Here is a 24,053-nt window from a genome sequence, read left to right on the forward strand (position 1 = left end):
GTAATGCTCATAGCCTCAGACAGAGCCTGCGGGAGGGGCCTTTATTCTAACTCTCTTGGTGCCCTGTTCAAAAAGCATTTCATCCTCATTTGTAATAGCTTCTGATGATTAGATTGCTGGTAGCGTTTGAAGAGGGCCAACTACAAGGATATGACAGAAAGCAGCTCAGTTTGAACGGGCAGAGGAGTTGAGTCTTGAGTGTGGGAAAGGCTAACCTCCCAACGCCTCTGGTCCTAGTGCTGCAAAGAAGGGGCAGATCGTTCCAGAGGTCAGAGCTTCCAAACATTCTCAGGCTTTGACCTAAGGAAAGCAAGGCCACCCCTACAGGGGAGGGCCCTATGTGACAGATTTCATCCTGTCTTTTTTATCTCTGCCCCATGTGACCCTGGTTGTGCGGAAATTAATAAATAATGCCTCTTCAACATATATTGCAAAATTTTCATTCAACTCTTCTTAGGGAAGAAGGAGGAAACAGTCTTGCTTGTTCCAGCACTACTGCCCAAAAGCGATGCGGTAGGCAATCTATGGCATGTCACCGCGGTGCTAACTTTGTACAGGGGGCTCTCTTTTTTCTTTTAAAGATTTTTATTTTTTAAATTATAATCTATTGATTATGCTATTACAACTGTGCCAATTTTCCCCCTTTTGCCCCCCTCCATCCAGCAGCCACCACTGCCTCAGACAATCACCCCACCACGGTTCATGTCCATGGGTCATGCATATAGAGTTCTTTGGCTAGTCCATTCCCCCATTTCCTATAACGCACTTTACACCCCCACGGCTATTCTGTAACTACCTTTTTGTACTTCTTAATCCCCTCACCTCTTCACCCATTCCCTCCTACCCCGCTCCCGTCTGGCAACCATCAAAATGCTCTCTGTATCCATGATTCTGTCTCTGTTCTTCTTGTTAGCTTAGTTTGTTCTTTAGATTCAATTGTTCTTAGAGTTGTATTTTTTGTGATTTTTTTGTTCATAGTTTTGATCTTCTCTTTTTTCTCAAATAAAATTTCATATAATAATAGTTTGTTGATGATGAATTCCTTTAGTTTTTTCTTGTCTGGGAAGCTCTTTATCTGCCTTTTGATTCTAAATGACATCTTTGCTGGGTAGAGCAATCTTGGCTCTAGGTCCCTGCTTTTTATGACTTTGAATATTTCTTGCCAGTCCCTTCTAGTTTGCAAAGTTTCTTTTGAGAAATCAGCTGACAATATTATGGGAACTCCCCTGTAGGTAACTAACTGCTTTTCTCCTATAGCATTTAAGATTCTCTCTTTATCTTTAACCTCTGGCATTTGATTTATGATGTGCCTTGGTGTGGGCCTCTTTGCATCCATCATAATTGGGACTCTCTGTGGTTCCTGGATTTGCAAATGTTTATTTCCTTCATCAAATTAGGGAAGTTTTCTTTCATTATATTTTCAGATAGATTTCCGACTTCTTGCTTTCTCTTTTCCTTCTAGCACCCCTATGATGCAAATGTTGGACCTCCTGAAGTTGTCCCTAAAGCTCCTTACACTATCCTTTTTAAAAAAAAATCTTTTTTCTTCTTGTTGTTCTGATTGGTTGATTTTTTGCTGCCATATGTTCCAAACCATTGATTTGATTCTCAGCTTCATCTACTCTACTGTTGTTTCCCTGTATATAGTTGTTTATTTCAATTGGTATATTTGTTTCTGACTGGATCTCTTTTATGTTGTTGAGGTCCTCACTAAGTTCCTTGAGCTTCCTTATAAAGTGTTCTGAATTCTGCATCTGATAGACTGCTTATTTCCATTTTGTTCAGTTCTTTTTCTGCAGTTTTGATCTGTTCTTTCATTTGGGCCACCTTTCTTTGTCTCCTTATTTAGGCAGCCTCCCTGTGTTTGTTTCTATGTATTAGGGAGAGCTGCTATGACTCCCCGTCTTGGTTGCACGGTCATATGTAGTAGGTGTCCTTTGGGGTCCAGTGGCACAGCCTCCCCTATCACCTAAGCCAGGTACTCAAGTGTGCCTTCCATGTGAGCTGAGCACACCCTCCTCTTGTAGTTGAGTCTTGGTTGCTGTTAGCAGATCAACGGGAGGGATTTACCTGGGTTAATCAGCTGCAAAGATTGGCTGTGACCCACCAACCTCTGTCCTCCATGGAGGATCATCTGTGCAGAGGCAGGGGAGTGGTGCTCCAACATGGTCTGTAGCTGTCCACTGGGTGCACTAGCCCTGGGGTTTCCTGAGTGGTTCAGGCCAAGGTCCGTCCCCACCTGTGTTTTGCCCAGGGACACTGTGTCTGAGGTATACAGCAATCTGAGATGGCTGCTACTTGTGCTGGGCTTGGAGAGTCCTAGGCAAAGCCAAGCTGTGAAATTAAGCTGGCTGCTGCTAGTGCCAGGCCTGGGGCTCACTGAGGCCAGCTGTTGCTTTTTTGAAAGCATTTAGGAAGTTGTGAAGCATTAGCCAAGACCAGCCATACGGAAAAGCCACTGCTAACAGCTGTAAATTAGGTGGGATGGAGCCTCAGGAGATTTCCAGGGTGGACCAAACCGTGTTAGTCAGATTGATGTAGCCTCAGATATGGCACCCACCTGCGGGTTCTGTGGCTCTCTGGGGAGAGGGTTCAGAAAAGGCACAATAGCCTCTATCTGCCTTTCTGCCTGGGAGAAAGCTGTCCCCTAGCTCTCACCTTGATGTCAGACACTTCGCTTCCTCCTTTTATGTCTCTGCTGACTTCCGAGCAGCTACCCTGATACTAGAGCTCAGAGGGAGTGTGTCTAGGTAAGTCCATGTTGGGTTCTTTAAAAGGAACTGCTTGGGACTCCAGAAGTTTCTTCCACTGACTCAATCCCCACTTACTTTTGTAGCCAGTTCAGGGACTTATCTTCCTGAACTCCTCGCTCTTAAGATATCTCTCCTGAATTTTTATCCACCACACATGGTTATGGGACCAGCCCATTCTGCACCTCCACCCCTCCTAAGAGTGTGGATGGATGTGGTTTCTTTAATTCCATAGTTGTCAGACTTCCATTCAACTTGATTTCTGATGGTTCTGAGTGATGGTTGTTCTATAATTTAGTTGTAATTTTGATGTGGTTGTGCAAGGAGGTGAGCTGTGTTTACCTATGCCGCCATCTTGATCAAAAGTCTCTGGCTCCTTCCTTCCTTCCTTCTTTCCTCCCTCCTTCCTTTGGCTCGGGTCTCTTTGCTTGGCTGCAAGCGCAAACTAAGATGAAGCTCAAGATTTGTTTCAAGCGCCCAAATGCCAATCTGACAGTGTCTCATTATTCCCAGAAGCCAACAGGACTGTCACTTAAGAAATAAAGGGCATCATGCTTTCGCAGCACTATAACTGTACGCACAGACACATGCTAAAATGGAATTTGGCAGCTGGGAGAAAATAGGGTAAAATTATCTATGACCCTTCTTCCTTCTCTCACCATTACTAAACCAAGGCAGTTATGTATGTAGATACTGCCATTCCCGTACTCTAATACCACACTACTGTGCATAAAAACCACCAAACCATAACTGGAGAAAGAAGAGAGATGAGCTGAGATAAGCAAAATGGGTGTTTTGAAGTGTTGTATTGTGTTTTAGTAAGCATAAGAACATATAAGTGACGAGGCAGGCCAAGTGAAAGGGAAAACATGGTTGGGTGATGAGAAATAGAGGGAAGTAATAAATGTTGATGGCGCAACATTTAAAAGCTTATAAGAAATTCTGTAACCTGTCCTTGTTTACTGTCTGGGGTTCTGCCTTAAAATAACTCACACATGCAAGCAAGGGCCAGTATTCTGAAGCATGTAAATATATTAGAGAGTTTTGTTAAGTCCTGTTTACTGATTTTTTTACAGCTTTGCAAGGTTCTTCTGCACATGTAGCTCTAAAACTTCTGAAATTGACTTTGAGTGTCTGAACGTACACAAAAGCCAAAACACCATCCTTGGGTGGCCTGTGCCCAACTAACTTCGTAAGGAGATTGTACATTCGTTTCTTAAAGAGAACTCCCCAAATTACGTAAGGTCCAGGGCTCATGCAACCTGGGCCTGCCTCTATCTCACAGGAGTCTTGTAGTAGGGCCCTGAAATCTACTCACAGCTACTGGTAACATTTCCAGTGTGCCAAATGCCTCTACCTTTCTTCTCTCTGTTCAGTCTCTGGTTCAGTTATGCACTGGAAATTCTTGATACTCTTAGGCCCCAACTGAATACCTAACTGCCTACTTGTCTCAACTGCCTACTTGTCACAGCTACCCAAGCCTCAAACTCTGTATGTGCAAACTGAGCTTAATGCCCCCTTCTCTTATATCCCATGCTTTGACCAAGAGGCCTGGCACCCTTCTAGAGCCGCCTTCTGCTCCGACTGCCATCCCCTCGGACCACACAATCGGTCAATCACATCTACTTCCTACACATCTCGCTTCCATTTCCCCGTGTCCATCCCTATTACGGAGAGCCCACCCCAGTCCCCCACCTACAGCACTGTAATATGGTCCTCGTTTGTAAGTGTTATCCTGCATGCATTCCTTAGACCCACCTGCACACAGCTGCTTCTGTGACAAGGAAAATCTGATACGGCCTGCTTCAAATGCTTGAGGGCTCCCACTGCCTGGAAGATGAGAACCTCTTGGCAAAGCCTTTAGGGCTCTGGCCACAGGGCCCCCTCAGCCTTCTCTCCAGCTGCCCTCCTCTCTCCCCAGGTGCCAGCCCCCGTGGTGCCACACCCCTCCCCACCAGGCCAGGTGGCTCCTTCACACGCTTTCACAAGCACGGGCATCTCAGCCTACACATCTCCCCATTCCATCTGTCCATCTGCAAACCTTCTGTCCACCCTTCAGGACCCAGCCTCATGTTGCTGCCTGTGAAGTCTCATCTATCCTCCTTAAGCTTAGCTGAGGACTCTGACCTCTAATCCACCGCTGGCCCTCACACAGACCGCTGGTATTAGCACTGAGGACCACCGATGCAATGACCACACACCTCTCTCCCTGATAGCCCAGGCCAGCCTGAGGATATGTCTCTTATTTAGCTCAGCACCCTGCAGTCTGCTTGGCACATAACCGGAACACAATAAACATTTCTTTAAATGAATGAATGAATCGACACTGACTCATGGCTTGGTTGTTCCTCACTGGCACAACTACTTCCTCAGAGGCCACAGACGCATAAGTTATTTTAAGTAATAACTCAGTTTGAGTAGAGCCAATAACCTAAATAAATATATTTGTCTTTTAACATTTTTAAATGTTAAGTGACCTGGGTAAGTTCCACCCATGAGAGACAATTCTCTTATTCAATGGCTGATTATTCACACCTCTGGCTTCCTAGTTCTTATCTTGAAGACTGTTTTAGAGTCTTAAGAGACTCTAAATTTATGGAGTTACAATTTATTTACAATTTATCAAGCCGTTGGAATGTATCACACCCCGCTTTTTATATACGTCAAGTGTTATCTTGTTACCTCTTCAATCTTCATTAGTACCTCAATTAGAGAAATAAAGCAAGTTTAAACATATTAATGAATTAAAGTGAACACGTATGAGTACTTGTTAACATGTCTTTCAAAACACTCTGAGAGAGCAGAGAATTCAACTGCTGGATTTTAATGAACTCGGCTGTGCATCTCAAGTATCCACATTGGCCTTGGCCTCCCACCAAAGTGGGTGATGAAGAGCTGGATATGGTACAATCAGGATTTCGTTAAAAGATCTGGGAGTATTTATTCTTGGTTCTAGCAAGCATAAAAAAACTTTCAGGCAGGTTGAAAAGAAAAGATGGTCAAATGAAAAGGAGAGGGAGTGAAGACAAAGCATGAGAAGAAAAAGCACAGGAACTTAAAAAGCCATGTAAGAAAGAGGTAGAGGGGAAGAGGAAGAGACAGCGTGACCAAGGAAAAGAGAGGGAAAAAAATAAGAACACAGGGTCCAAGTCCCGTCTTACCGGATATAAATGCAAACTGGAGAGTGTTTGGAGACAGCCACGAAATAATATGCTCTAAACAGACAGGTTCCTACTGGATTGTTCTGACAGAAGAGTTTCTGCACATCATTTGCTCAAGATCTTTTCTTAGAACTTAGCTGACTTTCTAATGAATTGAGTGAAAATCCTTCTCAACACTGGGCCATTTTCGCCCTATCAATTTAATGAAAAGCTGGCTAAGGGTAGATGCGAACCAGAGAGACAGCAATAAACTCAGCTACGTAGTATGGACTTCCACCCTGTTCTGTGGATAAAGAAGCTTGGAGAGCGGTCCAGATGACAGAATGGGTCGGTACTGCTTTCTCTCTCCCAAAGCAAGTGTGGTTTCGATAGGCTTTTACTCTGTATTTCAGGGTTGAAACTGCATACCATCTTCTCTGCATGATCTTCTGCCAGAGAATCTGAATGACAACTCTCGTCTTAGAGGTATTTTTCCATTATAATTTTTCAATTTGTTCTGGTCTGAAAAATGTGTGTCAAAGAAAACAGAAAACTCAAGCCCCGCGTCCCCTTCAGACATTCTGTTCTGTGTTTACAATGACTTTGCAGATGACTCTCTGCTTCCCTTTCTTTTTGGCAAATGACCTTATTGTTTCCAGATTTCTGATCACTTCTAATACGCTATAAAATATTTACCGGATTTGCAGGAATACCTCTCATGCCTCTTTATTTTTCACCTCTTTTTGACCTATAATCTTTTCTTTTAGCTCTCTTACACATACACCCCCGCCCTCCCCTCAACCCCACATATACACACAAACAAACTCTGGGAAAACTCAGAGTAGCCTCAGGATTCACGAGCGATGGTCCTCTCCTTTCCCAAGGGCACAGCTCTCCAGGAAATTAAGGAACAGAGCAATCCCTCAAAGTCCTTTCACCCACTTCCTGTGGGAAAGCTGAGCCAGCCTCCTTACCTTAAATGATTATAACTGCTCAGGTTTCCTTAGTGACCGGGGGAAAAAAAAACACACACATTCACCCAGGGAGCTCAGACTGGATTTCAGCACAGTGATTTGTATACACTCAAAGCAGCAAGGGCTTGGTGAGCCCAGAGGCCCTCGGGCTGCTCAGCACTAGGTTTTCACTCCTCTGCCTGCTCCTCTCTCGTCTCACGAAGGAGAGCACACTTACCTTCCTCGGTTTCACTTTATCGTGGTAGTCATACTGGAAGATTCCTTTGTAGCTCAGGCCCAGCCACCATGGTATCCCCTGCTTGTCCTAGGACATCAAAAGGAGCATGGGTCAATACGGGGCCCAAGGAGATGAAACACTAACCAAGATCTCCTGGTTCATCTCAACAGAAGGGAAAAGGCAAATTCCTTGCAGTGAATGGAGCCCATCTCTCTCCACTTTTTACCTTAACAGATAGGCCCAGTCATCAAATGATGCTCAGTTATAAGAACAGGTAACCTGGCAGGTGCCCGGGGCTGCGCAGCCCACACTGCCCCGCACCAGCAGCACAGCCGCGGTCCTTTCCCCCTTCGTGAGTAAGTAGCAGATGCCTTGTTCTCTGTCCTCCTTCTAAGATGTTAGGTGTTCAGTGCTGGGTCCCTCACTCACCACGAGTGAAAATCTGAGAGGTGTTAAACATTTTAACAGAACGACCTTCTGGGCAGAGAAACTATCAACTCTCAGAGCTAGAAAGGACCATGGAGGTTATGGAAGGCCACGCCTTGGAAAAATAATTTCTTTAAAAGACTTTATTTTTTTTAGAGCCGTTTTAGGTTCATAGTAAAATTGAAAGGGACAGATTTGCAATACACCCTCCCCCACATATGCACAGCCTCCCCGTTATCATCACCCCTCACCAGAGCGGTGCGTTGGCTACAGGGACACATCCATGTCACCGGAAGACCAAGGGACATTAGGGTCACTCTCGCCACGGTACATTCCATGGGTTTGGGCAAATGTATACCGACATGTATGCATCACTGTAGTGTCATGCAGAGTAGTGTCACTGCCAGAAAACCCTTTGTGCCCCACTAGTCATAGCTTCCCCAGCCCCTCCCAGCTCCTGGCAGCCAGCTCTGCCTTTTCCAGAATGTCAGACAGTTGGAATCCTACGGTAGCTTTTTAGAGTAGCTTCTCTCACATAACAACTCATATTTAAGACTCCTCTAATTTTACAGACAAATAAATCAAAGCAAAGGGTTGGCCCTGCTCTGCTAAGGACCCTCCTGCCCCCGGCAGGACAAGGGCAGTGCAGGGTGGCTATGCTCCCCACGCAGTCCTGCTGTCCGTGCGAGGACAGTAGGGCGCCACGCAGCATTGAGTGACTCGTGCTGTTGGTCAAAGTAGCAAAATGGAAGCCTAGACATTCTGGTGACTGAATTAGAAACAGCAGTTCCCTCTGTTTATTCCTTTAACTGACACCTCTTGGCACCAGATTGTAAGTTGTAATTCTGCATTCAAGTAGGATGACTGAGCTGTTAATTCAAGCTCCCAAATGCTAGGAGCCGACAGTGGGCATAATCAAGCAACCGTTCCCAAGCTTTGTCCTAACTGCCACATCTACGAATCACCTAATACCCTCCATCGCTGATGTCTTGAAAACTCAAAGTTGGCTTATGGTTTTCAAATACTTGTAAACATGAGTTATTTCAAGGTAAGCACAAAGATAAGGGGGAAAAGAAATACATTTTGAATTTTTAGAAAAGTTTCAAGGTATACGATTTCTTAGAAAGTTTTTTAAAGCTATAAAACCTTTGTCTCTGGAAAATGCCTCTGTGTGCTGCCATGGTTTCAGAAAACAGAACAAAGGGACACCCAACGCTGCTGCAACTTTAGATTGGCCAGGCGAGAGTTGTCATCACACCATAAAATATCACATCCATGAAATCACAAGGCCACCAAACAGGGAGGGTCTGCCTACAATTGGTGTAGGCTTATTGGATTTGCATGTTTTTTCCCAGCACGCAGGAAAGCACTTGTTTACGCCTGGAGATTCTAAAAGCCAAACACATACAGAGTGCATTTGGCACTCTGAAAGTCACATGGTCTGCTTCTGGTCTCTAACACACTGCAAGGGAGTAAGCATATTTCTAAAGTTTTATTGGAAGGCAGAAGGCATATATTTCAGAGATCAACTGTTTGTCAAGCTCTAGGGCTGACAAAGCAATGGAACACAGGGGTAAACAAGTAAAAGACTAACTGAAGCCTTACCTCAAGGACTTCCAACCTATCCATCTCAATCTTAAATGTCTATCAATGCATCTCTCTCTCAATGCATCTTACTCATCTATCAATGCATCTTTCCAGTTTTTCAACATCTCAAAGACTTGTGGGGATAGTTGGACAGGCAAATTTCTTAATCCCTATTTTAATTATAAGTGACAGAAATGAGATCAAACTAAGAACAAACAGAGAACGTGTCCAGGAATCCTGAGGTCCTGGTTCCCGTTCTGGAAAGCAGACCCCCTTGCCGCACATCACCGAAGAATATTTCCACAACAGCGAAAGACTCACAGTGTTAATCCTATGAAATACCTCTTATAATAACATCAGGAACTATTGCTGGGTTCTTGTATTTCCTTTACGGTCACACCATGGCAACGTGAAGATGGGCCCCCCCCCCCGCCGCCGCCGCCACCAGCAGTGAGTCCGACACTGGCAGCCAGTGGTGGATTGTGAGCCTCTCTTCATGCAGAAGCCAACTAACTGCCCACTGACTTCAATGGCCATGTCCCAGGGCACAGCCTTACGTGGGTTTATCTCCTTAGACAATTCATCATTCTCATACGGGATCAGAGACAGCTCGGAAGGTCGGGTCACACTCCTCATGACCACAGCTTGGGCCTGAGAAGGGCTGGGTTGGTTGGGATGGTTCTGTGAGTTCTGTGAATGACGATGAAGGGGGGTTAAGGGCTCCCATTGGTGGGAGGAGCTTTGGGGGGATTTAGGAAGAATTTAACCATTGCAGACTTTAAAAGACCCTGAGCTGCTGGGTAGGGCTGGAGTCCCTGTGTATGCCTCAGAGCTGGGCTCCACAAACAGCGTCCCAACACTTGTCCCTGTGATGGAAATGCATGCCTCTAGCCACTTGATTCGATTTTCAATAAACACTCAGCAAACAGTTACTGAGCATCTACTAGGTGCCCAGCACTACGCTGGGTTCCAGGAATACATAACAGAATACAACACACCGTCTTTGTCATCAAAGGGCTGCAGTTCGGTGGAAGAGACAGGCAATTAAATGCATACCAAGGACATGCAAAGTGTGTGAACTGTCATGGGGGACACAAAGATAAATGAAACGTGACACATGTTCTCATGTAAAGGAATTAAAAATACAGTTGGGTGGAAACAAGCAAAAAGAAATTAGTAGAAGAGCAAGAGAATCTCAGGCTTTCTGGTGAAAGTTATCGTGAACTCAGAAGTGTTTTCCGCTCTTTATTGGTCCTGGGGCGAGGACTTAAAACTTTCCATGTTGGGGAAAATTAAGAAAGAGAAGTTATCCTTTCTGATCTTAGAAAAGGATACATGGGTACATGATTATTATTTCAAAGAAGGGACCCCAGTCTTGGATATTCTTAATAACTTTAGAGAGAATTTAGAATGGGGTCCATGTCACTTTGGACTTGCCATCACAATATTTAATAAGATTCTGTTTGAAGTCTTTGTTCTCTACAGTGCCATGTATTTAGAAGGAATCTTCCTACTGAGGGGCTCTGAGGTCTTGGTCTTCCAGGGCCCTCTTGAGAATGACAGGGAGGAGGGATCTGCTATATCCACTTCATAAAAGGGAACCTGAGTTTTGGAGAGTAACAGAATGGACTCTTACTCCCCTAGAGGAGGAGTTCCATTGCCCTACGCCCCAGAGCATGCACTGTTTCTGACCAAGCCTTCCCCAGCCTGCACTCCATCACAAAAATCTTCAAAAGAAATTAAAAATAAAAATATGAGAATTTTTAAAAATTTTAAGGAAAGCTTGGCAACCTTCACCCAATGAGTTCACTTACCTTCACTGCATAATAGTGAACTCCGTAGGTTGGGAGAGACTCCACGATGCTCATGTAGCTGGGAAGGCAACACAGACGCACAGATAGGGTGGTTATTTGGCAGAACTACTATCGTGTACATATCTGCATGTTTGTGCATGATAAAGTTCTCGGAATGATTATTTACTTGGAAATTAAAATGAATCATTACCCCCAGGGGACATGGCTCTCTGAGAAGAACTGAACAACCCTGACATAACACGCTCTTAGGAGCGCTGGGAGGGCCACTTACTTCACGATTGCTTGACCTCTGGTCTGGCCGTTCAGTTTCTTGTAGTGCTCAATTACTCGGTCCTCACTAAAAGAATAAGGGAAGGATTCGTTAGTATACTTCTTGGGTCCACGGCTGAGCACCATGCTAATGCAGATACTTCTTCTGAGTCCAAGCAACCTCATGAGAACCTCCAAGGAGCCAACAGCTCCTGGAAAAAAGGATTTGTCCAGAAGTGGCATTTCTGAATTGATTTGAAAAGTCTGTTTTGCCCTGAGAGGATCCCTACTGTCTTTAGCTTGGACTTTCACTGAATTAAGATTAGGTCTCAGGTTTGGGGTCCACTCCTTGCAAGAAATGATTCCATGAGAGAAGAGGAAGAAGCGGTGAGCAGGCCTCGCAGTGGGAAAGGACACGGGCCAGGGGACAGGAAGAGGACTGACAGGACGCACATCAGAGTGGGCCCACCTTCTCCCCCTCATTTTCTGAATCCTGTCTACAGAGGGATTTGTCGGGGGAGGGCAGGTGCTGACCTCCAAAGCACATCCATGGCCTCCCTATACTGAATTAGTCAGGGTTGGGGGTTTTCAGGAGGATGGGAAAGTTCTGGAATTTGGGTCTGATTAACAAACCAGGAAGGCAGAGACAAATGTATTTAAAAAGTAAATAAATTAATAAAAAAAAAATAAACAAAAAAAAAAAAAAAAAAAAAAAAAAACACAAACCATGACAAAAGGCCCAGAGGGAACTCCTTTTTATCTTCTGAACTCTCAGTTCTAAAATAATAAGAGATTAGCTCCTGCCTTGGGAGATGGGGGCCTGCCAAACTCTTCTTTGACAGGGTGGAGGGCAGGAAGGGCCTCCCGGATAAGTGCCCCTGGGCCAGGGAGGTGGGAGCCTTTGGAAGCACAGAGCCCAGCTCGGGAATCCCGGGGAAGCACTCCCCCCGTTGAGGAGTCAAGTCCAAAAGCCTTGGCCTTGTGGCCTGGCTATGCCGCCTTAGAACCTTGTTCCTCACTCTGCCGCCTCACTCTTCCTCCCACAGGCTGGCTGGCGTCATGACAGGATGTGATCCTAGGGATGGACCCTCAAGACCTCAGTGGTGGATCTTTGTTACCTGTTGTTAACTTACTATCCCAGAACTGACGGAAAGCCTTCTTCCACCCACCTTCTTCTTTTCCAGCTAGACCATTTCTCAGGGCGACATGCTCTATATGTCCGTTATCTACCATTTGGGAGTAATTTATTTATATTCCAATTACTATCTTAACCTTTATGAATTATCTCTTCATATTAGTGTTCCGAAATTTAGCACATGTAAGATTTGTCTGACTTTTCACATGAAAGCATCTTCACAAATACCCAGAAATGGGACCAGCTGGCTACACAGGGCCTTGCTCCAGCTGAAGAGTCGTTTCTGTGGAGTCTGGGCACCTTCTGTTCCCAAAGGTGCAGAAGCTGTCTATTTCTCCTCGGCTCCCATGCTCCATGAAGTTCTACACTGAGTGTGACAAAGCCCTCTCCTGACAGAATTCTCCGGAAGCATCCTCTTGGGGGTAGACGCCAGCCTCAACAGACATGCAGAGCTGTGTCAGGACATCCCAGAGTTGCTCTGCCAGCTTCCTCCCCCCACCAACTGAATCAAGGGCGGCGGCGTGGCCACGGTTCCCACCACGCAATTTAGCATTCTGTGAGGCTGACTCCCAGATCCAGGGTCAAGCAAGTCAGTGTAGTATGAGCCTGTTTCCTTCTTAGCTCTGAGGGACAGGACCCCTGGGCTGAGCTGGAGAGTCGAAAATCAATCTAGCGCTGTAGCTGCAAACACAAGCAAGGCTCAGCAAAAACGCCACTGAACATCAGAAACACTGTCAGGCAGCTGTTCTTCTGTTTACTGACTAAATGGCCTGAGTGGGGTCTCCACCTCCCTGACGGCCGCTGGACTCTGCCACCCGTCACCTCGCTCGCGCTGTCTCCTGCTGTCTGAGGCCATCTGGACGTCATAGTGTCTACCTTCTCCTTCCTCAGCTTCCCTACCCCTTTGTCCCAGTTGAAACACCGCGGCCCCATGTACCATAACGCAGGCCACGCGGCCCGGCCCCTGCCCTCCTCCAGTCCTCCTCTGCAAGCTACCGAGGCTCGAGGTCACCGAGTTCCGCAGACAGCTCCCCAACTACCCTGGATTTGTGGGAAGGATTCCATGGAATAACTATCAGAAACCCTTCAGCCAGAGTAAACAATCCCAAAACACTATTTGGAGGACACAGCATTTCAAGAAGGAAAAAAGACAAATGGCTGCAGCGGACTGCGCCCTAGCCATGGGCTGCGTCATGTCGTGAAGTTAAATCATCTTTCTGCAGACAAGGCGCCCAGAGATGCAAGAGGTGGGGTAAAGGGAAACGAGGTGATAGAGATGTCCTTCCCTGCCTTGGAGAAGCCTCTGGCCTGCAGCCGTCTATGACTGTGGAGAAAAAGAAGATGTCCCTGCATACCTGTCCAGGAGGTGTGGGTGGTCCAGCTTTCGCAAACTAGGCACCCGAGAGAATCAAGGTCAGCGACCTGATCCTGACTTGTTCCGCGGCCCTCAGCATATAATTCTGTCTCAGATGCCTCCCCAACAGGGAAATGACATGGCATGAGAAGCCCAAGCGTGTTAAACGCCTGAGGAAAACTAGCAGGAAGGACTATTGCACTGTTACTCAGCATTATGACAAACCCTTCACTACTTTCTAATTGTATTATGTAACTTTTAACTTTCTCCCTCAATCAGTCAGAATTCAGTTGGCGTGGTTAATTCCACTTTCTGAGTGGGGAATCGAGGCGGGGAGAAGGACTGGTAACTCGGGTTTCCTGGACGGTCATTCCCCCACAGTTCAGGAACATGACAGATTCCAAAACCTGCTGCTCTGCTCACTGAACAGAAGTGTGTGCCTCATGAGTGTGATGGGGCTCCCCGTGGCTTAGTTTGGCCTGAAGCTTGTCCATCGCATCTGCAAAGGCCAGTGAGAGCAGGAGGGCCCTGAAGCACAGCAAACGTGCATCCTTCATTCGAGAATGATCAGGCAATTCAAGACTATGGGCAACTTGACTGGGCACATGAGAGGAGTGAGTAGAGGTCTTCTCTAGCAATCAAGGGTCACGGTGAATCCTGCAGATAAGGGATTAACTTCAAACAAGCTCGGGAGGCTGCTCTGTCCCCAGTCTCTATTTATTAGAAGCATGAACAGCATGTATCCCATTCCTGACATCACTGCATTCCAAAAATCCAAAGAAGTTGACGGGAATGTTAAAGGCAACCACAACCAGCCAAAGATAATGAAATAAGGTGAAAAGACCTCTTTGTTTTGTTTTGTATTGTTTTAGCAATGCATCATCAGGATGGCCATGCTACTTACTGGCTTATTTGTACGTAAGCCGGGCTGTGAAGCCTGAGGGCGCCTACTTCAAAAACATCCCTCCCACTGCCCTGCCATCTCTCAGTGCACAGATGCCACCCGTGGGCGCCGGGGGGTCTAAAGGAGGCCGGGAAAGCCCGGGCTGCTCCCAGAGACGCAGGGACGTTCTCGCTGGATAGCGACAGGTGTGGGCGGAGAGGAGGACGTTCATACTGACAAAAGAGAGCATATGAATATGAAGGAAGGAGTTTCTGTATCAATGGTAACACGTGAGATAGGGCTGTGGACAGAGAGACAGAGACAGAAACAGAGACAGAGATGGAGAGAGAAGTGTGCTGGAGGGGAGAGAGGAGTTCCTAATTCTGCAATGAGCCTAAGCTGTAAAAAATGTTTGGAAACACTAAATGAGGTAACTGAGGGACAGAGTAGGCTACAAGCAAGTGTGACCCCCAAACAACCCACCAACACTGCAGTCCCCTCTGGCACAGGTCCCCTTCGTGTTGGAAATACTGGGTCCCTAGAGTTACATCCTTGTGCCTTTAGCTCCTTCCCCAGTGGTTTCCTGAGAAGCAGCAGCGAAGGGGAAGAGAGAAGATAAGGCCCAGGGGGCAGGGGGAGCTGGGGAGAGGGCCACGGAGTTCCCAGAACAGGGGAACAGGAATGCCGTCTGCCGAGGTTCACACATACAGACCACCAGGTGGATGTTTGGAAGCTGACACATGCAAAGTCCCCACAGTTTAAACAGATGCTGTCCTTTGGGGGCAGATTATAATGCTATAAAGCCACAATACTGACATTTATGTTACTGAAAAAAGAATGGCAACAAAGGCATTCAGAGGGATGAAATCAGGGATACCAGCCCGCTGCGCTCTCTCATTTCCAGCCCAGCCGCCCCATCCCTTAGCCCCTTGGGGAGAAATGATCCCGTCCTGGAGTTTACTCCCACTAAGGCCGCCTGCATCAACACATGCCCTGCACCAGCCGAAGGCATCTCCCAGAGCCAACCAAGCGACTGAAAGAGTGTCCAGACAAGATGAACGATTAGGAATCCGTAAACTTCCTAAAGCGCGTCATAAAAGCGCTTGCAAGAGTCATGTTATAGTTGATCAGGCTCAAAATGTTCTGTGATATTTAGTTTTGTTATTTTTTCCTAAAAGCAGTTACAATGCTTTCCGGTAAGAAGTCAGAATAAACATGGGGAAGCTGCACTGTGCTTGTCAAAGGACAGTGGTCAGGGTCGGCGGCCCTGCAGAGTTCCAACATGCCACCCAGCAATGCAAGCGCCTCAGCAGGGACCCAAACCACAGCCCGGGCACTGTTCAGGCGCCTGATTCATTCAGAATCAATCACTTCAGGCCCGACGGATGGACTCCAGCATGAAGTTACATGGCAGCTGAACCAGGAGAGAGAAACATTGCGGGGAAGTGAAAGAGTCAACGTCTCTCTTCTGCGAAGGAAAAAACCCCAACCCTGCAGCTCTCCCCCATCCGAGACCCCCACACAGCCTGTCATCAAGCGACAAGGACTCCACCAGGAAACTCGAGCAGCACATGAAGGGATCTTCAAGAAGGCGAAGCATTCAAAGCGAAATTTTAGAAGGTTTTCTTTTTTAAAAAATGAAAGAAAATGGGGACAGGAGAGATGCGACATGTACCACATCATTTAAGTAAATGCGGAAAACGGTTCCACGGAGACCCAAGCCACTTGACACAGTATGAGTCCAGGCTGGGCCTGCAGTGGCCTGCAGGGTGGAACCAGTCACCCACCCCCGCCCACACACCCCGGGAAGGGCTCACGCCTGGCGAGACCCGCCGGGCGCTGGGGGAGAAGCAGCTTACCAGTAGGCCAGGGAAGGGTGCTCCTTCAGGGCTTGGGTGGGAAGCGCTGGCAGCTTCTTCAAGTCACTCCTCACCACTTCATTGCTGAAAGACGGGGGGAGACAGAATGCCAAGAAACTCACTCACCCTCTGAGTAAACCACCACACTGTGCCTTGTCCGGTAGACCCTGCATCTGGTCCCTTTCGATGACAAGTTGTGGGAGGAAGGGCGTCCTTCCCATTTATGTATGTATGTATGTATATATGTATGTATGTATGTATGTATGTATGTATTTAAGAGGGAGAAGCACACACCACCTGCAGAGCCAGAGCTCACAGGTGACTGTGGTTCCTTCTCAGACCCTGCACGCAGAGTCGTGCACAGACGGAGGGACCCCGAGCAGCACCAATCTGGGAGAAGGGTCACAGTGTCCCTGTGGGGCCGGGCAGGGCCTAGGAGGGGCTTCTCAGGGCCTCACCATGGGCTCACGGGGAAGGGCCCCCCCACTTGGGCTTTTTCCTGAGAGTTATGTCCTTCCCTAACACACACACCAATTTTCTCGGCTAGGACTGACCACACGTTGGAATCTATTTTCTGGAAGATGACAAATAAATAACTTCTGCTGCTGGTGAGGCATGGAGGTGACTCCGACAGTGTGGAGTGGATTATCAGCTGGTATGAGGCAGCGGGCGGGGCACTAGAAGTGCTTTTCCCCACAGACTCAGGTGTTCTCGGGTTTGGAAGATACTCTCACCGCCCCTAGTTTTGACCAGTGAGCTTCGAACACTTGACTCCCCCCTAGACGCTCCATACACAACTGGCTGTTTGCGTCCACTGTCTACCTCCAGAGGCAATTAATGGCATCCACTTTGAGTAAAGCGTCCACCAAAGCCCCTCGGGCAGAGCCCTGTAGGGGTCGCAGAAGCTCACACGGTCCTAACTTGGGCTGTGCTAGCAGGTTGCGTGCTGTTCACACCAACTGGGACCTTGGGCAGTAACATCTAAACAGAGATGAGACGGCAGCTCACTAAGTGAATATGAAGGAAGGAAGGAGCACAAATCATAGACGGGGAGCTCCTGCGGCACCTGGACGACAATCACCCCAATGCCCACACGGCCAAGCGGAGGATGCGCTCTCCCACGAGTCCCCACCCAGCTGGAAGCACTGGCCACAGCAACGGAATCGGCAGCTCCCTTCGGACACCAAGGGGCATCAGGCAAAATCATTCCAATACTTTCAGTTCATGTGGGCGGTGACAAAGAAACACATGTATAGTGGGTGGTGGTATGACAGCTGTTCCCAGAAATGGCATTTTTCAAGTGGACTAAGAAACCATGGCAGTGGGTGTTTGAAAATCCTGGGTTTGAACAACCAGTTAGAAAGAAAAGTTCAACTTGTTATTAAATCAATAAATCCAAGTACTGGAACTGTTATCATCTAAGTGGGAGGCCAAGGGTTTCTCAATTAATAACCTACAAGCTCCTGCTGTGTGGAAGGTATGTTAGGAGATACCAAAAAAATGAAAAGAAAAACAATGAACCAAAGTCCTCATCCAAAAAAGTTGCTCACAAGTTAGCAACTTGCTAACTTGCGAGAGGTATGAGTGAAAAGATAACTGACCATATGAGCAGCGTTTGATCATGTTGATTCAAACGAAATTTAAACGTTCAGAGGAAAGAAGAGGCCTCGATGGGCTCTGGTGTAAGAGCAGGCTTTGGGGCAGGTCTGCGTGGAGAAAGGAGAGCAATATCATGGTTCTTCTCAAAGGAATGCGGCACAGCAGGGAGGTCATGCCATTTGAACCAGAGAGAGCAATTAGAGTGGATGGCACACAAGGAGCAATGGAGCTAAATAAAAGGCAGATTGGGCACACATTTTGAAAACCTTCACTGCCAGGCTGATAGAGTTCGAATTGATCCAGCAGACAGGAGTCAGCCACAGGCAGTTTTCAAGCAGGTAAGCTCTGGGTGGCCAGAAAAATTCAATTTCCGAGCAGGGTTTGGAATCTTTATTCACATGCTGTTAAGGCATAGTTTAAAATATTTAGTTTGCCAAACACTTGAGAGCCCAGGAGGATGATTTTCTGGATCTTCTCTCCCCTGATTAATGATAATAGGGTCCCTGAGAACAGGGATTGGAGTCACTGATTTGTCAGTGTCCAGCGTAGCACCTGAAACATCTACCAAAGGCACTTTTCTGGGATGAACTTTTATTGGATGAGACCGTGAGAAAGGCCATGAGGCTAAGCTGCAGCTTGGGTTCACTCACACTCATCGCATCTACAGTTTATTTGGGGAAGGAAGGTGCTGAAGGAGGAAGGGATTGTCTTACCACCAAACACTAGTTTGTTGGCAAACAAGTTTCCCTGATGACAGTACCAGGTTTGACTTCCTAGCTGGAGCTTGCAGTGGCTTCTCCAGCTTTCCCCCAGGGCGAGGCTACACAGACAAATATAACAAGAAATCACTAAGGCGTGAAGCCTGTCCAAATCCATTACGTTCTGGAAGGGATCCATGGCTCCTAAACCTTCCCCAAGGACATCGATGTAGAAATGTTCTATTTGCCTTTCTGCTGTCTGTAAACATCTGGAGTGACTTAGAGGTGGCCAGCCCTGTCAGAGGAGCTGGCCAAACTCTGTGGCTGCAACACAGAGAGCTGCCCCAGTGGAAGACTGGCCACTCAATCTCCAGAGACATGTGAAGCTAAAACCTAGTGAATACGCTAGTTCCTCCTTGAGGGTCTTCCGCCCAGCCATTTCCCCCACAGTTCAGTGTGCCTGATAAATGCCAACTTTTAAAACACCCCAAAACAGTTCAGGTTCCAACAGCAGTCGTGTTGCATTTTTTAGGGGGAAAAAAAAGAGGGGCCTTGGCCTGATAGCTCAGTTGGTTAGAGCATTGTCCCAATTCCCCAAGGTTGTGGGTTTGATCCCCAGTCCAGGCACATGCAAGAAACAACCAAAGAATCCATAAAGAACTGGAACAACACATTGATGTTTCCTCCTCTTGCTCCCTTCCTCTCTCTCTCTCAAATCCTTTTTTTTTTTTTTTTAAACAAAAGGGCTCCAAGGGAGTCATTTGCTAAACTGAGAATAAAGCCAAACTTGTCTTATTTTTAATATTAACCACATTTTATTCCAAACTTTCAGGTGGTTATTAGTGTTACCAGCAAAAGAGTGGCCTCTCCACACTGTGCTGGTCTTTGACAGAAGGGAGTTTTGAGCTGATGGCCTCTCTTCCACTGCTCACACTGCTCATAAAGCATCGGACACTCGAATGAAAAAACTAAGATTTACAGCAAGACATCGACTAAAGAATTTGCCACAAGAGCAACAACAAATTTAACCAAGATATCATAAAGTGAAGAAATCAAAAATTAAATTTGATAGGAGGATTGCAAAATTCACAATGTGTTTGTTTTTCTCTAAAGACAAGGAAACCCTTCTCCAGAAGATTCCTTTCAGGTCAAACAAGATATCACAACTGGCAGGAGAAGCCTGGGGCCCATAGAATAGGCTCAGGGTGGGAGAATTCTTCCTGAAATGAGTGGTTTTCATGTGCGCACCAGAATTGAAACTATAAACAGAGCATGAAACCCATAAAGGTACACCAGTGTAAGATAAAGAGACTAACCTGAAACTCAGAAGCTTAGTACACTAGTGGCATACTGACGCCTCCGTATGTTCCGAGTGTACCATAAGGGTCAAGTTCTCCAGGGAGAAGTGTTTCACAAGTAAAGAAGAGTATTATAGGTCCTCATTATCCACAGTTCCAAAATCCGCACAACTCTAAGAAACAAACCTTTTTGACCCGCTTGGTGTCAAGCCTAACCTTTTCCCACGTGTTAATACTTGACCGTTCTCTCTCCACGCGGGTGCTCACCTGAGCTGTGAGCAGGGGCAGGAACGGACTGGCGCTGCCCGGCCCCGCCACGGGTGTTAAGGAACACGCTGATTTATCTGCCTAAAACCTACAAACTTCTGAATCTGGAAACGTTGGGGCCCTACAGTTTCAGAGAGGCATTGTGGATCTGTATGCATTACATATTCAACGGCGCAATGGTCTAGAAAACATTTGAGACAGATTCATAATATCAATCAGAAATGGTTTCTTCTTTGATCTTTAAAAGCCATGCAGAAAGCATTTTCTCTCCTCTCCTTCCGCTTTCCTTCCTCTCTCCTTCTTCCTTTGTGAACCTACAAAACGTTCAGGTTTCAGCAAAGAAAGTGAGAACTCTTGTCTCTCTCCTATGATAGATTTTCTTTCAGGTGTGGAGTGAGGGCTCCCAAAGCTGGTGGCTGCAGACATTGTCTGGGAAGCTTCTCCTCCCACTGTGTAACCTTTTGCAGACAAACGGAAACACCTTGGACCCTCTTGCAATTTCTCCAAAATAGGATTCTAGACTCTGGGCATTTATTATGGGTGACTATGCCACACTAATTTACCAGTCATAGAGCGGAAAAATTATGAACATATTTATGAATTACTTGCCTTTATTTCTGATGCAAGTTGCTAACTTACTTAAAGAAAGATTTCCTCCCTGATCAGTGAATTTGGTTCCCTAGGGTTTTGTGAATGTTTGTGAGTGTTTTGTGAATTTCTAGTTTTAAACTTATGAAATTCAAACAAATTCTTTTATGTCTACAATTTAAGAGAGTAATTTTAGTCAAATAGACAAGAAGCGACTGATTTTCTTCAACTTCCCCCTTTCGACTGTGAATCTTAACTCTGAAAACCTGGCCCAGTGTCATTGCCATGAACCTTGTTACTATTCACAAAGTCAGCTCAAAATATGACACTGATATTAAATAAACGCTTAATAAAACAGACAAGCTGTCATAATACCGAATGTCCTCCTTGCTTTGCGTCTAAAAATTCCCGTGGTATTTGAAGAATATTATCTCGTAAAATACCCTATCTAAATACCATTCTAAACTTGGAAAATGTGAATTACACACTTGAAAATCTCAGTAAAATGGACTTTTGTGCACACAACAAAGCTTTTTGTAACAATCTGTAACTTTTCCATTTGTATATTTTGTTTCAAATTTTCATAGATTCTGTTCCTTTCAAAAGGTCTTGCTGGCTTGAAATGTTCAGTGGCTTCTCCCTCAATGTCTTTAAAATCATAAGAAAACATCACACAACACTTTCTTCTGTTTTTGGTAAAATATTATGAGAATTATAGAAATTTAAATTCTCCCCACAAAAACTGTTCTTTGGGTTGATACATGTGTTTCAAGCTTAATGGATGACTTTTGTCTAGGAAGCTTCCAATAGCAAAATTTGAAGGTTTGGGTATTTCAAGATATTATTAGGTTATATAAGTTGTATTCCAAATGTTGACTATTGCAAATACAGCTGAGTGTTTTTTACTAATCATCTAAAAGTCTCAGCAAATCTCTCTCTCTTACTATATGATTAGTGCCAGCTGTTTTCTTTCAAGAGGCTAATGAAAAAACAGTAGGAAAATATACCCCAAATGATCAAATGCTCTAACAATGATTTAAAACTGAGCCTGCTTTGACTTGTAGTAGTTAAACCACTTATGTAAGTGCAAAGTAATGATATTAGTAGACTCGGATTTGTGATTTATAGACTGCTGCTTTAGATTAAGCAACTTTCTTTTAGTGCTGTTAGCTGGGCAAGAAAATAACATCGTCATCTTTTTAAAGATAGTAATCTATACAAATGTTTATGCTCCTAAAAAGTCTTTTAGAAGAAAACTGGTGCTGTCTGCTTTTCCTGTTGACTTTCTAAAATTCTCCCTTTAACCTGTGACTACTTAAACAACAATATCACATAGTTACCATACAAGGCCTACAAACCTGGAATTTTCAGATACCAGTAAGCCAAGTTTCATTCACATTAATTCACAAATGCTCTTTATACAGGCAGAACAGATTTCAAACAGAAAACAACAACAAAAAAAACCAAGAGGGGTTTTTTCGTCACAGAAATTTCATTTATCTTTCCTAATTAGTGAACACGTGGTCTGATGGTTTACAGAAGATAAAATATTAAAAGATTTGTGGCTTTTTTTTTTTTTTTTTTTTTGCTTCTAACTGCTCTCCCAGTGCGCTAAGAACATGCAGCCTGTGAAAGAGGAAAGGAATTTTTCAGCACAAGTAAATACTCCAACTCCTCTTCTGAAATGGAGGTGAAAATCAATTTCCTCTGTTAATGAATGACTGCTATTCATTTCTATTGACTGAGTAATGCATTGCTCTATTTCTAAAAGCATTTTTTTCTAAACAAATACCATTAGAAACCTGCAGGTTGATAGACCAGGAATATACAGTAAGGTTCTTTTACTGCCCAGTGAACTCTAATAAGCTGACACTCTCTCACTTGGGCAAGCATTTAACTTTGTGAGATGTCATATACACGGACCCCTAAGGATTCATTCATAATTTTGCTTCTTTTTCTCTAGCCACTGTGTTTATTTGGAATAGAGTCTACACAAATGTAGGGCCCCCTCCATTGCCTCTCATGCACATGGCAGGCCCCGCCGAACAGGTAAGCGAAACGTGGCCCGTGGATTTTTACACAGAATTTCCTTAGTATCAGCCTTTTTCAGGTGCTGTTTGCTTGCAGGTCCCAATAAATCTCATGCTGGTAGAAGCCTGTTTCGATGATTAGCATCAGTGCATCCGGTCCTCTGAAACAAAGATATTCCCAGGTCCCCACAGATGGCCTAGATTAACGGGGCTGTAGTGATCTGGTTTCGATAAATCTTGTTAGCAAAACAAAAAAAAAATTCTGCATACCAGATGTTTTTTACTAGTCCCCATTAATGTATGGGTGATTTTTTTTTTTTTATATCAAAGGTAGTGTGATTTGGGCATTTATTAGTGCTGTTCAGCATAAAGTATTTTTAATCAATTCACTGACTTGGCAAAATGTTTAAAATGATTTTTTCCCTTCTTTTTCAGTGGCACACTTTCAGACAGGCTGACAGAATGTAAAAAGTGAGGCAATTCTCAAAATCGGAGGATAGAGACTGGCCACCAGGGTTTTCAGTTAGGGTCCCCTTAGGGAAAGAAACAAAAACTCAAGTTCTTGCAACACCTTACTTAATACAGTGTAGCAAGGTCTCCTATTAAATTAAATTAGTATGTAACTATACAATTTGAATGTCCTGTTCAATTGATTAAATGAGGTAATCCCTGCAGTTACATATTTAAATAAGAGACTATTATTTTTCCACAATAGCCCAAGGTTTAAAAAAAAAAAATTTAAATAGGAAATGGCAGTGCTCAGCACTCAAACTACTGTAGAGTCTGTGCTAAATAAAGTATATATGTCATAAAACACAGCTGACTAATGTCCAGCAGTGTCTATCAAATGAGCACATTTTGTTTTTAAACTGTGTTGACCCTTCTCAACCTAATATTTGCCTATAAAAGCTGCCATGGTTAACAGTTCTTGGGCTACTCAATTGTTTTTAAACAGAAATGCCAACTCTACTGATTTCCTGATGGCTGATGAATATTCTTTTTTTTTTTTAACATAGATATACACCAGGAAATGAAATACGATGACTACATGCTGTACTAAGGAAAATAATACAAGAGAGAAAATATTATTTTTAGATAAGACTATTTCCTAAATTTTAATGATATCTTACAAATTTGTCCACCATATGCTAGAGTATGAACATGTATGACATATATTTCTTCCTA

The 24,053-nt window shown here is 45.0% G+C and overlaps 1 protein-coding gene across 1 annotated transcript in view; it reads right to left on the reverse strand.

The window, feature by feature from the left end:
- Positions 1-24,053, reverse strand: part of FRMD4A (FERM domain containing 4A) — a 208,710-nt gene that overhangs the window by 81,403 nt on the left and 103,254 nt on the right. Inside the window, exons 8-11 of the mRNA XM_054593170.1 lie at positions 16,389-16,472; positions 11,180-11,245; positions 10,909-10,966; positions 7,082-7,168 (exon numbers count right to left, since the gene is read on the reverse strand). Coding sequence (XP_054449145.1) covers positions 7,082-7,168; positions 10,909-10,966; positions 11,180-11,245; positions 16,389-16,472 — 295 coding nt within the window. The remainder of the gene's footprint in view (positions 1-7,081; positions 7,169-10,908; positions 10,967-11,179; positions 11,246-16,388; positions 16,473-24,053) is intronic.

The sequence above is a fragment of the Pteronotus mesoamericanus genome, unplaced genomic scaffold, assembly GCF_021234165.1.
Source record: "Pteronotus mesoamericanus isolate MK-2021 breed Mesoamerican mustached bat unplaced genomic scaffold, CSHL_Meso_final contig_130, whole genome shotgun sequence".
NCBI classification, from domain to species: Eukaryota; Metazoa; Chordata; class Mammalia; order Chiroptera; family Mormoopidae; genus Pteronotus; species Pteronotus mesoamericanus.